Raw genomic sequence first — 14,262 nt, forward strand, 5'->3', positions numbered from 1 at the left:
GTGTTACCTGACAAAAGACCCACTTTGTGACAACTGATATATATATGCACTACACACATTTTTGGGATTAAGTACCTCCACAGTTACATAGTTAGTACGGTTGAAAAAAAACACGTCCACCAGTTCTCACAGTAAAGAAGGCTTGTCGCTTCTGCAGCTTGAACCTTTTTTTCTCCAGACGGAGGGAGTGCCCCCTTGTTTTTTGAGGGGGTTTTACATGGAACAGGATTTCACCATATTTTTTGTATGTGCCATTAATATATTTATATAAGTTAATCATGTCCCCCCTTAGTCGTCTTTTCTCAAGGCTAAATAGGTTTAGTTCTTTTAATCTTTCCTCATAACTTAGATTCTCCATGCCCCTTATTAGCTTCGCTGCTCTTCTTTGTATATTTTTCTAACTCCAGGGCATCCTTTCTATGAACTGGAGCCCAGAACTGGACTGCATATTCTAGATGAGGCCTCACTAATGCTTTGTAAGTGGTAATATTACATCCCCGTCCCGCGAGTCCATGCCACTTTTAATACACGACAATATCCTGCTGGCCTTTGAAGCAGCTGATTGACACTGCATGCTGTTATTTAGTTTATCAAGTACACCCAGATCCTTCTCAACAAGTAACTCCCCCAGTGTAGCTCCCCCTAGGACATATGATGCCTGCAGGTTGTTGGTACCCAGATGCATAACTTTACATTTATCTTTATTAAACCTCATTTCTCATTTTTATAAATCAATGAAAATGGATTGTTAATTTCTTGTAAATGTTTCAATAAATCAATAAATGTATCAAAATTCACTTTCTAAACAGAATACTATGAATGATTTTCAAAAAATTTAAATATGTAAAAATGTGTTTTGTTTTTTTAAATGTATCAATATGTAGTAGAAGTGTATGGTGGGCTCCTGACATCACTCAATCCTGTGTTCCTGCGGGAGATAAGCTGCTGTCAGAGGGATCCGGCAGCCACTTATACCCCTCTTGGAATACGAGCGTCTGGCTGACAACGATGGCCGACTTAACTAATACAACATGATGAAGGAGAGAGATGTTTCAGTAGATTTTGTTGTTAAAGTGATTTTCCGAAACTACAACATTGATGGCCTACCCTTAGGACAGGTCACAAATGTTTAATCGGTGGAGGTCCGACCGACGGTTCTCCTGCTGATGATCAGAATGAAGTGAATGGAGCTGAGCCACATTACCAGGCACAGCAGCACTTACGGATGACCCGGTATGCCTGGATAAACAATGAAGGGTCCTTTTGTTATGCTGATCGACAGCCCATCACTGTTTTAGTCATTGTAAACTTTTCATGGTCTGGAAACTTACTAGGAAAAACTTACCCTCAAGTTGTTGTATTGTTTGCTGAATATGGTTCAGGAATTTCTGCATATTCATGAGGAATTCATCACGAATTAGCTGTACACTTCTCAGTTCCACATTTGGTTCTTCCAGCTTTGAGGAATCTTTGTTACGTAAGTCTTCAGGGGATCCTGTTTGCTGATCTTGATCCTCTTGAATGGAGATAGCTTTATTTTTGTGTTCATTGTAAGACAACAAAGGCATTAAAACCTAAAAAATAAAAATCAGAGAGATATATATATCACATAATTCCAAAATTACACATTAATTACACTGCCCACGGGGGTCTATTGTTTACCATGAATGGATTTCAGACTAAAGGGATACTTCAGGCCAAGAGGAGGGTCTTAATTAGTCATCCCCATAATCAAAAGAATCTTTGAAAGGACAATTAAAAAGGTATTGTCCATAACTGTACACACCATTTCACATATTAAAGGGAACCAGTCATCAGCATTTCACCTATTAAACCAGCAATACCTGGTGTTAGTGGGTGAAAAATAATTTTTATGTAACCTATAATTATCTTCTAAGTAGACTCTGTACCTTTAGTATTCAGTTTTTTTGTGTTCCCATGCCATATGCTAGTGAGCAAAAACGAGTCATCTCTTCATTACTCAAGCCTTTCCGAGTTAACTCCGCCTCCTTACTTTTGGATTGACAGCTCTTCGCCTCCCCCCCAACACACACGAAATTCCGCGCTTGCGCATCTATGTCCTGTTCTGGTGCGTGCGCACAACGGGACACCATAGCGGCGCATGAGCGGTAACTAGATTTGAGGTCCGGACGAAACAGGGAAGAGTGTTGGACCATACATGACAGGTGAATGCACGCTATCTCAAACGAGATTTTTGCATTCAGGATGGGACACTTTTTGGCGGTGGGCAGGCATAAGAAGAGTAACGAACGAGACTGCTAGATTATTACCATAAAAGACGCAAAATGTTTGCAAACCGTTATATACGGTTTGGAGGAGGAGTTTAGGGGAGGGGATAACGGCAATGAACGTTTGACAGCAGCGGCCAACAAGGAGTGAGTAGAGTTCAATAGGTGAAATGCTGGTGACAGGTTCCCTTTAAATATGCATAACGTATTTATACAGGAAAACAGCCAACATACCGATATAGATTCAATATTAGGCTAAATAAAAATAAATTACTTTTTATTTAAACATCTCCTAGCCCAGGCACTGGCTAAGGCCCCATGCACACGACCGTGCCCGCAATTACAGCCCGCGATTGCAGGCACGGCCGGCTGCCGACTGCCACCCGCATTTTCGGGCCGTGCTCCCATACAAAGTATGGGAGCACGGCCCGCAAAATGCGAAAGAACGGACATGTTCCATAATTTTTGGAACATTTCTACGGCACGGACACCCATCCGTAGCGCGTTCAATGAAAGTGAATGGGTCCATTTTTGAGGACCGCAATTGCAGTCCGCAAAAACGGAGTTTTATTACGGTCGTATGCATGGGGCCTAAGACAGCAAACTTTCCTTCATGTCTTGTGATTTAACAAAACCGACATTCTCATCCCATACGGGTAACGTACAATGTAGCGTTATCGGATAAATTATCGAATATTAAATAAACATTGGATCGTTCATCTTATCTATAGGAAAACCTTACATATAGGTTACATGTACTGATGGAAACCTTTATAGAAGTCCAATGAGCTCTAGCACACTGCTTCAATGTACAAATATAAGCAAAAGGCCATATACAAATTTTAGTAACTGTCATCATAACATTACTCTGCTGTTTTATAAAGATAAACACCTCAAAGTGACTTTGCATCATGGAACTAACCTATATTACAATGTCCATATTTTACAAATCTGCAGATCGTAGTGGATTTAAGACCAGGATCATCTTGTTTATTACCTGTGAGAACACTTGTTTCAGCATCAGAAGGCAATGTCCATTCAGGATTCCATACTCCAAGAACATTGGCATGACCTCATTAGCTTCCTGCATATCATTGGGCTCTGAAATCGTTTCTACACATAGAGGCAGATTATAAACGTATTGATGTAAGCAGAGGGAACTTTTATCTACAATATTGTAGCATACCTCCCAACTTTTGAACCCAACTTTTCTTAAGACCCAACCCTGATCCACCTAGGATCACACATAAAACCTCCTTAACCCCTTAAGGACACAGCCGGTTTTCACCTAAGGATATGTTCACACGACCTATTTTCGGCCGTTTTTCGGGTTTAAATGCCCGAAAAACGTCCGAAAAATTAGAAGCAGAACGCCTCCAAACATCTGCCCATTGATTTCAATGGGAAAACGGCATTCTGTTCCGACGGAGTGTTTTTCGCTGTGTTTTTTTACACGTAAAAAAACGGCCGCGAAAAAGAAGTGCAGGACACTTCTTGGGACGTTTTCGGAGCCGTTTTCCATAGACTCTATTGAAAAAAGCTCCAAAAACGGCCGTAAAAAATGCCGCGAAAAACGCCGCGAAAATCGCGAGTGGCACAAAAAACGTCTGAAAATCAGGAGCTATTTTCTCTTGAAAACAGCTCCGTATTTTGAGACATTTTTGACTCAGCGTGTGAACATACCCTAATTGACCAGGCCATTTTTTTCAAATCTGACGTTTCACTTTATATGATAATAACTTTGGAATGCTTCTGGTTTTTCAAGCGATTCTGAGATTGTTTTCTCATGACACATTGTACTTTAAGTTAGTGGTAAAATTTGGTCAATACATTCAGTGTTTATTTGTGAAAAATACCAAAATTTTGAGAAAATTTTAAAAAATTAGCATTTTCCTAAATTTAAATGTATCTACTTGTAAAATAGATAGTAATACCGCACAAAATGTTTACTAGTTAACATTTCCCATATGTCTACTTTATGTTGGCATCGTTTTTCGAACATTCTTTTATTTTTCCAGGACGTTACAAGGCTTTGAACTTTAGCAGCAATTTCAAAACGCTATTTTTTCAGGGACCACTTCAGTTCTGAAGTGGCTTTGAGGGCCTTATATATTAGAAACCCCCTATAAAACACCCAATTTTAAAAACTGCACCCCTCAAAGTATTCGGAACAGCATTTAGAAAGTTTCTTAACCCTTTTGGTGTTTCACAGGAATTAAAGCAAAGTGCAGGTGAAATTTAGAAATTTTTTTTTTTTTTGCAGAAAATCTGTTTTAATTCATTTTTTTCTGTAACACAGAAGGTTTTACCAGAGAAACGCAACACAATATTTATTGCCCAGATTCTGCAGTTTTTAGAAATATCCCACATGTGGCTCTAGTGCGGTAATGTACTGTAATGTACTGAAGCACCGGCCTCAGAAGCAAAGGAGCACTTTGTGGATTTTGGGGCCTCCATTTTATTAGAATATATTTTAGGCACCATGTCAGGTTTGAAGAGGTCTTGTGGTGCCAAAACAGTGGAAACCCCCACAAAAAGACACAATTTGGCAATCTACACCCCTCAAGGAATTTATCACGGGGTATAGTGAGCATTTTAACCCAGCAGGTTTTTTGCTGAATTTAGTGAAATTAGAATGTAAAAATGAAAATCAAAATTTTTCCAATAAAATTGGGAAATCTTCAATATTTACAAGGCATAAAGGAGAAAAAGCACCCCAACATTTGAAAAGCAATTTCTCACGATTAAGGCAATACCCCATATGTGGTAATAAACTGCTGTTTGGACCCATGGCCAGGCTCAGAATGGAAGGAGCACCATTTGGCTTTTGGAGCTCAAGTTTTGCTGGAATGGTTTTCGGTGCCATGTCGCATTTGCAAAGCCCCTGAAGGACCAAATCAGTGGAAACCATCCAAAAGTGACCTCATTTTGGAAACTACACCCCTGAAGAAATTTATTGAGGGGTATAGTGAGCATTTTAACCCCACTGTTTTTTTGTTGAATTTAGTGGAATTATGCTGTGAAATTAAAAATAACTTTTCTTCTGATAAAATGTGGAAATTTTCAATTTTTACAAGGAATAAAGGAGAGAAAGCACCCCAAGATTTGAAAAGCAATTTCTCCCAATTACGGAAATACCCCATATGGGGTCATAAACTGCTGTTTGGACACACTGGAGGGCTCAGAAAGGCAGGAGCACTTTTTGGCATGCAGATTTTGCTGGCTTGGTTTTTGGGCGCCATGTTGCATTTGCAAAATCCTAAGGTACCAAAGTACAGTGGTAGCCCCCAAGAAGTGGTCCCATTTTAGAAACTATACCCCTCAAGGCATTTATAATTTGCCTGTTCATATGACAGGGCTTAGAAGTGAAGAGCAGCATGCGCATTTGAGGTCTATTTTGGTGATTTTCACACCATTGGCCCACAATTGCAGGGCTCTGAGGTCAAATAGTAAAACAAACCCCCAAGTAGTGACCCCTATTTTGGAAACTACACCCTTTAAGGCATTTTAATGGGTGTAGTGAGCATTATGACCCCACAGGTTTTTTTTCATGAGCAATTAATGCGCAGCAGATGGTGCAAAGTGAAAATTGCAATTTTCCACTGATATGTCATTTTAGCGCACGATATGTAGTGCCCAGTTTGTGCCACCGAAGACAAATGCCTCATAAAATTTTAAGCGGGTTCTCCCGGGTATGTCGATGACAAATATGTGGACGTAAACTGTTGTTTGGGCATGCTGTAGGGTTCAGAAGGAAGGGAGCGGCATTTGGCTATCGGCGTGCAGATTATGCTTGGTAATAGTTCTGTTCAAGGTATTGCAGATATTTCAGTTTATGGGGGCATACGCAGGGGCGTAACTAGTAAAGACTGAGCCCCACAGCAGACTTTGACTGGGGGCCCCCCTCCCCTGGGTATCACACCCCCCCCCCCTTGTAGATACTATAGATTCCGCCACACAGTGCCCCCCTATAGATAGCACCATACAGCCCCCTGTGGATAACGCCATACAGCCCCCTGTAGATTACGCTACACAGCCCCTCCTGTAGATTACGCTATACAGCCCCCCCTGTAGATAACACCATAGAGCCCCCGTGTAGATAACACCATACAGCCCCCCCTGTAGCTAACACCATACAGCCCCCCCTGTAGCTAACACAATACAGCCCCCCCCTGTAGATTACGCTATACAGCCCCTCCCCCTGTAGATAAAACCATACAGCCCCCCCTGTAGATAACGCCATATAGACCCCCCACCCCCCAAAAAAACGGCCTATAGTTTGTGCTACAAAAGAGATATATCCCCTATCCACAGGATAGGGGATACATGTGTGATCGCTGGCAGCAATAAGGAGAACAGGGGACCGAAAGTCCCCCGAAGTTCTCCATGACAAACCTTGGACTTCCAGGGTCTGCGGAGTTCAATAAAAATGAAAGGAGCGCTGGTCACGCATGCGCACAAGCGCGACCTGTGCACAAGTCATTTCAATGGAGCTGCCGACATGAGGTTTGTCATGGAGAACTTCGAGGGACTTTCGGTCCCCCGTTCTCCTTATCGCTGGGCGTCCCAGCGATCACACATGTATCCCCTATCCTGTGGATAGGGGATACATGTCTTTTGTAGGAACAACCCCTTCAGTGGCGTCGCGGTGTAGCAGCCATGCCGGCTGCTAGCGGAGCCTCCGGCCATGGGGGGGGCCCCTGCCGGCGGGTGGCACGGGCCCCCTCATGCTGCGGGCTCCGCTACGGCTGCTATAGCGGTTGTTATGCCACTGGGCATATGTAAGCTGTGCGGAGTACATCAGGGTATAATAAGAGGGTATAATAATGGGGTAAATAAATAATAATTCATATATGTGTGGACGGTGTCGCACTGATAAAGCGTACCCAATCTTATCCACTTTTGGAACACTCTGCACATTTTGCATCACCATTTTTTGAGAGCCAGAACGTCTTTTTATTTTCTTCACTGGAGCCGTGTGAGGGATTATTTGTTGTGGGACAATCTGTAGTTTTCATTGGTACCATTTTGGGGTACATGCGATTGTTTGTCCAAAAACCAGCAATTCTGTTATTATTTTTTTTCCTTACGGCGTTCACTGTGGGCTATCAATGGCAATTTTACTTTATTCTGCGGGTCGATACGATTACGGCAATACCATATGTATATAGGTTTTTTATGTTTTGCAGCGTTTGCGCAATAAAATCACTTTTTTTTTTAAATTTTTATTTATTTCTTGTGTCGCTATATTCTGAGAGCCATAACTTTTTATTTTTCAGTCAAAAAAGCTGTGGGAGGGCTTGTTTTTTGCGGGACTGGTTGTAGTTTTTATTGGTACCATTTTGGGGTACATGCGACTTTTTGATCAAGTTTTATTCCATGTTTTGGGAGGGTAAGTCATAAAAAAATTGATTCTGGCATGCTTTTTTACTTATCTTTTTTTGCGGTGTTCACCGTGTGGGAAAAATAACATTACAGTTTTCTAGTTCGGGTCGTTACGGTCGCGGCGTTACCAAATATGTGTACCTTTTTTAACGTGTTTTTTTCCCTAAAATAAAGGACTTATTATAGGAAAAAAGACAGTGTTTGTTTTTATTAACTTGAAACTTTTTTTTTTTACAGTTTTATTCAACTTTTTTTTTTCGTCCCACTAGGGGACTTGAGGGCCTGCACCTCTGATCTGTACTCTAATGCATTGCACTACCCACGTAGTGCAATGCATTAGAGCTGTCAGTCATTCACTGACAGCAAGCCTATTAGGTCTCATCTGTGGCTATCGTACGTGGCAGACCAGGAAGTCATTGTTAGGCCTCCGGTTGTCATAGTAACGATCAGCAGCTTAACGATCTCATCGTGTCGATGCCGATCGCTACAAACCACTAAGATGCCGCGATCACTTTTGATTGCGGCATCTAAGGTGTTAATGGCAGGGATCGGAGCTAGCTCTGTTCCCTGCCGTTACAGCACTGTGTCAGCTGTAACATACAGCTGACACTGGCGGCTGATGTCGCAGGCTCAGCTTCTGAGCCTGCTCCATCTTTCTTTAGTGACCGGAAGCATTTTAGGCCCCGCCTCCAGGCGGGACCAGCAGGCTTCCGTACTTGGCAGACAGGAGGCCATTGTTAGGCCTCCGGTCTGCCAGAACAGCAATTGGAACCCTGCGATTTGAATTGGAAACACCATAGATGCGGCGCTTGCTTTTTTTTAGCACTGCGTCTAAGGGCTTAATCGGCCGGATCGGAGGCTAGCTCCGGTCCTGGCCATGCAGCAGGGTGTCAGCTGTAATATACACCTGACACCCGCTGGCGATGTTCCGGGCTCAGCTTCTGAGCCCGCACCAGCAACGCAACGTACGTTGTGTTGCATTAAGCCCTTAACGACAACAACGTACCCATACGTTGGATGTCGTTAAGGGATTAAAATGCCCATTTTGAGCCACATTTGCATAAACCCCCTTTGAGGTGCATTGCAAGAAACAACCCCGCAAAAAACGGGATGGTTTGGAGGTATGTAAATCTGTATATTTACTAATATACATTTATAAAAACATAACGGTACAATACCTTGGGTATTACGCAGAAAATACAATGCAGTCGATTCTGCAAATCCTTGTGGGATGCAGTTGAAAGAGACATGTAGAACAGTACGATTGACCTTCTGTTTGATCGTTTTCTGAAATGAAATCATTTGCATAATATTTATGTCAAGACAACGTTTCAAGAAGGCAGTACAATACATGAAGAGAAGGTTACTTATCCGTGTAAAGTGCATTTAAGTGGATGTAGATTAAAGGTGCACCTTAAAGCTGCAGGATCCTGATAGAAAGACAATACATGGGCCTAACAAGTAAAGTCATCATGCTGTATAAGATATTAATGCAGGATAAGTTAAGCATAAACGCTTATGCCCACAGCCGTATTGCGAGTTTGTGCCATGATAGAGCTGTCATAGAGGTTTATAAACTATCTACTGTACCTCGTATGCCTCTAATTACATACGGAGGTTTTTAGAGTTGGATTGCGTATCGGACATCGTATGTACGTTGCGTATCGGACATCGTATTCTTTGTGCACACAGAGTCTGACAAAGATTGTATGGCAGTGCATGGCGGTTGTATGGCTCTGTACTGAAGGAGCCATACAGGCAGCGTGGACAGGGCTTTGCCTTGTCCATGAGCCCTTAATTTATATAGTTGAAGTAAGTTCGGCACTCAAGGGAAGTGATAAAGTAGGGGCTTTTATTTATATACAATCCAATTCAAACATACATGATGTTTTGGTCCCAAATTTGGACCTTCTTCAGATAGTCGGATTGCTCAGGATAGTTAGGCCTGTATGTGGAGATAAGCTCGCACAACTAATTTATATAGTATGTAGCAGAGGCCTGTAGTTCCCCCGAGGCAATCCCCCCTCAGGATTTACATTGCATTGGTATTTTTTTTTTTATTGGAAAGGAATTGAAGGATAAAGCATCCCTTCTCGGGTACTAGATGTGGGTAATATAATAGTGGTGCCACTGCTGCTCATTTATCTCAGGATTGTTACCTGACCCTTCAGAAACACAGCGGATAACAGGTGTGCTCCATTGTACTGTAATATTTTCCTAAATATTAAATCCACATATCTCCTTATAAATAACAGAAACAGTGAGAAATAAAATAACAGCTGCAGGTTCTCAATCTTACGGTGCGTTTAACAGGAACAACAGCATTTTCAGGAGCTCCTTCTTGGCTTGATCCTGGACCACTTTCGGTCCCCACAGGGATATAAGCCTCTGCTTTTCCATCTGCATCTGTATGTAGACTTGAAGTATCTGATGTCTCTTCTTTTTCTAAATTCAAAGTCCAATTTTTTATTATTAGTTGATTGGTTAGTTACGGTTAAATATAATCCTGATGTAACACAAGTGAAAAAGAGAAAAGAGAAAAAATAATAAAATCTGTGAGAAAAAAAATAAATGTAATAAACTTCTCTTGCAGGACTGCCAACCTCCTTTACGTCAGAATAACCTGCACAAGAACCTTAGCTTCAAAAAATCATGGACGCATCAAAATTTTAATACAGACACTGAAAACCGTCCCCTATTTTTATGGACTGTTCGTGAATTTATAGAAGGTTGGCAACCCTGCTCTCTTGTAACACAAAAAGGCAAAAGATATACATGACAGGCCACACGCATTATTTTTCTTACTGCCACTAGGCGGATCTGGAGAGTTTGTGTCAGTAGATCTTATGCTCAGTTCTAATCCACTGGTAACTGAAGGGTTGCCATTATCTTCTTCATGTGTTACTAGTTCTTCAGGTTCTAGGAGAAAAAAAAACTATGTTTAAAATTAAATGATAATACACTTAAATTATATTGCTCAACAGGTGAATATGTTAATGTTTGAGTCGGACCCCCACCCATCAAACATGGATGCCTATACTTAGGATAGGCCATCAATGTTTAAGTCCCATAAAACACATTAAAAAAATAGCTGTCCACCTAGTAAAATTGCAGCGTTTTTTCTTGGTACACTATAGACCCTGTTTCCAATCCAAATTTATGTAATATGAGCAGGGGCATAGCTAGCACCGGACATCTGCGGTTTTGAGTGCAGTGCCCCAAATCTCCGGTTGACTGCCAGTTGCAACTTCTTCTGTGTCTTCACAACACAGATACTTCTGAATATTATGGCAAGCAGGGAGCTGCTTATAAGTCTTTTTAGGCTTGCAGCCTATAAGACAACGGGACGGGACTCCTGGGCAGGCTGGCGCGATGCAGTGACATCATCGCATTGGTCTGAATCGGGATCCCTTCCCAGTGTCTCATAGGCTGCAAGCCTATAAAGACTGAGCAGCTCTGTTCGTCGTGGAACCAGGGCAAGGTGAATATTAGTTAAAAAAATTTTTAATGGTTATTCCTGTGTGGGGAAAAATATGGGGGGCACGATTCATGAGTAGGGATACGATTACTGAATGGGGGCATTATTACTGAGTGCGGGGAACTAGGGGGCAGCATTACTGAGTGATGATGCACTATGGGGGAAGATTACTGAGTGGCGGGCACTATTAGGTCAGACTTACTGAGTGGGGGACACTATAGGAACAGCATTACTGAGTGGGGCAGTGGGACTATGAGGGTACGATTATTGAGTGTGAGAACTATAGGGGCAGCATTACTGAGTGGGGGACAATGGGGGTGGCATTACTGAGTGGGGCAGTGGCACTATGGTAACAGCATTACTGCGTGGGGGCACTATGGGTGCAGCATTACTGAGTGCGATCACAATGGGCGCAGCATTACTGAGTGCGGGTGTACTATGGCGGGCAGCATTTCTGAGAGGGGCAGTAGCACTATAAGGGCAGCATTACTGAGTGGGGGCAGTGGCACTATAGGGGCAGTATTATTAAATGGGGGCACTATGGGGGCAGCAATACTAAGTGGGGGGCACACAGGGGGCAACATTACTGTGTGAGGGGCACACAGGGGGGACCATTACTGTGATGGGAGCACACATGGGTGCACTAAGGAGCCATTATTTTTGTGTGGGGCACTATTACTGTGTGGTGCACTAAAGGAGGAGCAAACTCTGCAGAAACAAGTGGTGGCCAGAAAAGGTCATCATGGTGGTCTGGATCGGATGAAAAAAAGAAGGAAAATGAACTACTCTAATTAGAGAAGACGTCAGCTGTGAGTCATTGGATGTAACTGTACTGTATTATAAGGTCTACAGTGTGATTATACTCTGCAGAGCGCCAGTGTAGAACTGGTATATGACCACTATATGGGCACTGTATGGCCCAACTGTAGAGGCAGTAGTTAAAGTTCAGATTTTCTGAATAAATAACTATTACCTAATATGTTCTCACTAGTGGAATAGCTCCCTTTACAAGCCAGAGGGATATTTTACCCACAGCTGGGAACCTTCCTAGATTATCTGGGATTCTCTTGAACTCCAGGACTCTCAGCAGGGCAGGTAAGTCTCCAAAAAAGCTGGGAGTCTGATCTTTTGCTAACCATGAGAGCACTCTGGCACTATTAATGTGATACTGGCTGACAGTTTAAAGGTAAAGCCCTACAGAGTGACATTGACACGACTGGGATGGGGCCGAAAACTGAGCCACCATGCTGTTCGGGCAGATTTTCAAATTGCTGGTTAATGGCTGCCTAGTGCTGTGGGTGTAACGGCTGTTTAGGCTGTGTTCACATCTGCAACGAAACCTCCGTTAGGAGCCTCCCTCGCAGATCCGGTAAAAAATGGCCAAAGAAATAGCGCAGTATGCGGCTCTATTTCTTTTGTCAAAAGTACGGACAGCCTGACAGAAGCCCATCGAAACCCATTAAAGTCAATGGGGTCTGTCGTGCGCTCCTTATTCTCCGTCATGCAATGGCTCCGGCGCTTCAGTTTTCTCTGTTCTTCTGTTCCTATGATAGAACAGAAAAACAGAAAACCTTAGTGCAGATGTGAATGACGCCTTACCTGAAAAATCGTGTGGCCATTAATAAATAGACCCTTACGGCCACATGATTTTACAGGTAAACAACAGTTTTGCCCGTAATATTGAGCAGCCATTAACAAGCAGTTTGAAAACCGCGCCAGAGCGGTTTCAATGCCACCCCGTGGGGCCTTCCTCTTAGAGGAAGCAGTCTAGCTATTGTTATAGGGGTCTGGTCAGTATATGAGGGTCAACTATACGTACAAACATTTTTGGGAGGCACACAAATAACGATGTTTGATTTTACTACACAAGGTCTTACATTGAGCACTGCAGACACTTTACAGCAAACTGGATGTGTAAATGGAAGTCAGTAATGTGATGCAATATAAAAGTTGGTTCTACAGTCAGAGCATAATACACAGTATAGTATAGTATAATAGTAGTAATACAAATAATAATAATACACAATATAGTATAATATAATAATAGTAGTAATACAAATAATAATAATACACAATATAGTATAATATAATAATAGTAGTAAGACACATTATAATATAATATTACATATTATAATAATACACAGCACATCCTCTCACCAACTGCTATCTCCACTTCCAGCTCCTCTTGTGTGGTGCCCTTGAAGAATAGCAGTGCTGAGGCGCCCTCCTCGGCTGTGCTGTCGTTGAGAAACCGCAGAACCTTCACTTCATCGTCTCCATCGTTCCGGTTCAGCAGCTCCTCGAAGCAGTTCGGGTCCGTCAGGCCAAAGCCGCAATACACACGGTCCCGGATCCATTCCAAGCGCGGATCGTCCAGGGCCATGTTCCCGGCTATACGCTGCCTTTCAGTTTGTGGTGTGTAACTATGGCAACGCGACGCCGCCGGCTCTACCAGCATAGACCACAGAGAGGGCGTGAGTATAAACTACAACGTAAATATTCAGCTCTCCCCCTGCTGGATTGGAAGCTGTACTGCACCTACCTGTAATCACATAGCTCCTTGCCATAGATTAGCCACATGCGAAGATTATGAAGGGTAAATAGTTTCCAATATGTCAAAACCATTCCATAAATGGCCTCAAAGAGGAGTTCTGCTACTCAACACATTGCCAGTTCATTGGGGTTTTTAAAGGGCTCTGATTCCTGAATTTCCTTATCTACCACTGAGATCATGTGCCGCCAAGTATGAATTGAGATCAAAGGATTTTCATTGCCCTTCAGTTCCAAATGACAAAAAAAGAATCAGAGGTAAATCAAAGCCAATGGATCCCAGACTCTCTTTTTGCATTAAATCGGGCGATGGCGGGGCTTTCACTGGATCTATCTTTTTCCTCAAGTGTATGCAGCCATATGGCTAAGGCTGGGTTCACATGTTGCGTTTTTAACATGCAGTTGTTGTTTTTTTGGTAGAAAATCTCCCATGTTTCTCAATCAACCAAAAAAAACAAAACCGCATGTTAAAAATGCAACAAAAACGTACAGCGCAAAAGCGAGCCTAATGAGCTGGTACGCCTTCTATTAGGTATGTTCATACCAGGCATATTTGTTGCAGAAATATGTGTGATGGGCCCATTCTTCAGAAATCCTTGC

General features: G+C 42.5%; 1 protein-coding gene across 1 annotated transcript in view; it reads right to left on the reverse strand.

Annotated features, from left to right (window-relative positions):
• The window catches only part of DNAH10 (dynein axonemal heavy chain 10), a 198,176-nt gene extending 184,621 nt beyond the window's left edge, over positions 1–13,555 (reverse strand). Inside the window, exons 1-6 of the mRNA XM_075833733.1 lie at positions 13,270–13,555; positions 10,440–10,553; positions 9,934–10,079; positions 8,813–8,921; positions 3,247–3,362; positions 1,346–1,574 (exon numbers count right to left, since the gene is read on the reverse strand). Of these exons, the coding sequence (XP_075689848.1) occupies positions 1,346–1,574; positions 3,247–3,362; positions 8,813–8,921; positions 9,934–10,079; positions 10,440–10,553; positions 13,270–13,495 (940 nt within the window). The 5' untranslated portion in view covers positions 13,496–13,555. The remainder of the gene's footprint in view (positions 1–1,345; positions 1,575–3,246; positions 3,363–8,812; positions 8,922–9,933; positions 10,080–10,439; positions 10,554–13,269) is intronic.
• Between the last annotated feature and the right edge of the window lie 707 nt (positions 13,556–14,262).

The sequence above is a fragment of the Rhinoderma darwinii genome, chromosome 1, assembly GCF_050947455.1.
Source record: "Rhinoderma darwinii isolate aRhiDar2 chromosome 1, aRhiDar2.hap1, whole genome shotgun sequence".
Taxonomy (NCBI): Eukaryota; Metazoa; Chordata; class Amphibia; order Anura; family Rhinodermatidae; genus Rhinoderma; species Rhinoderma darwinii.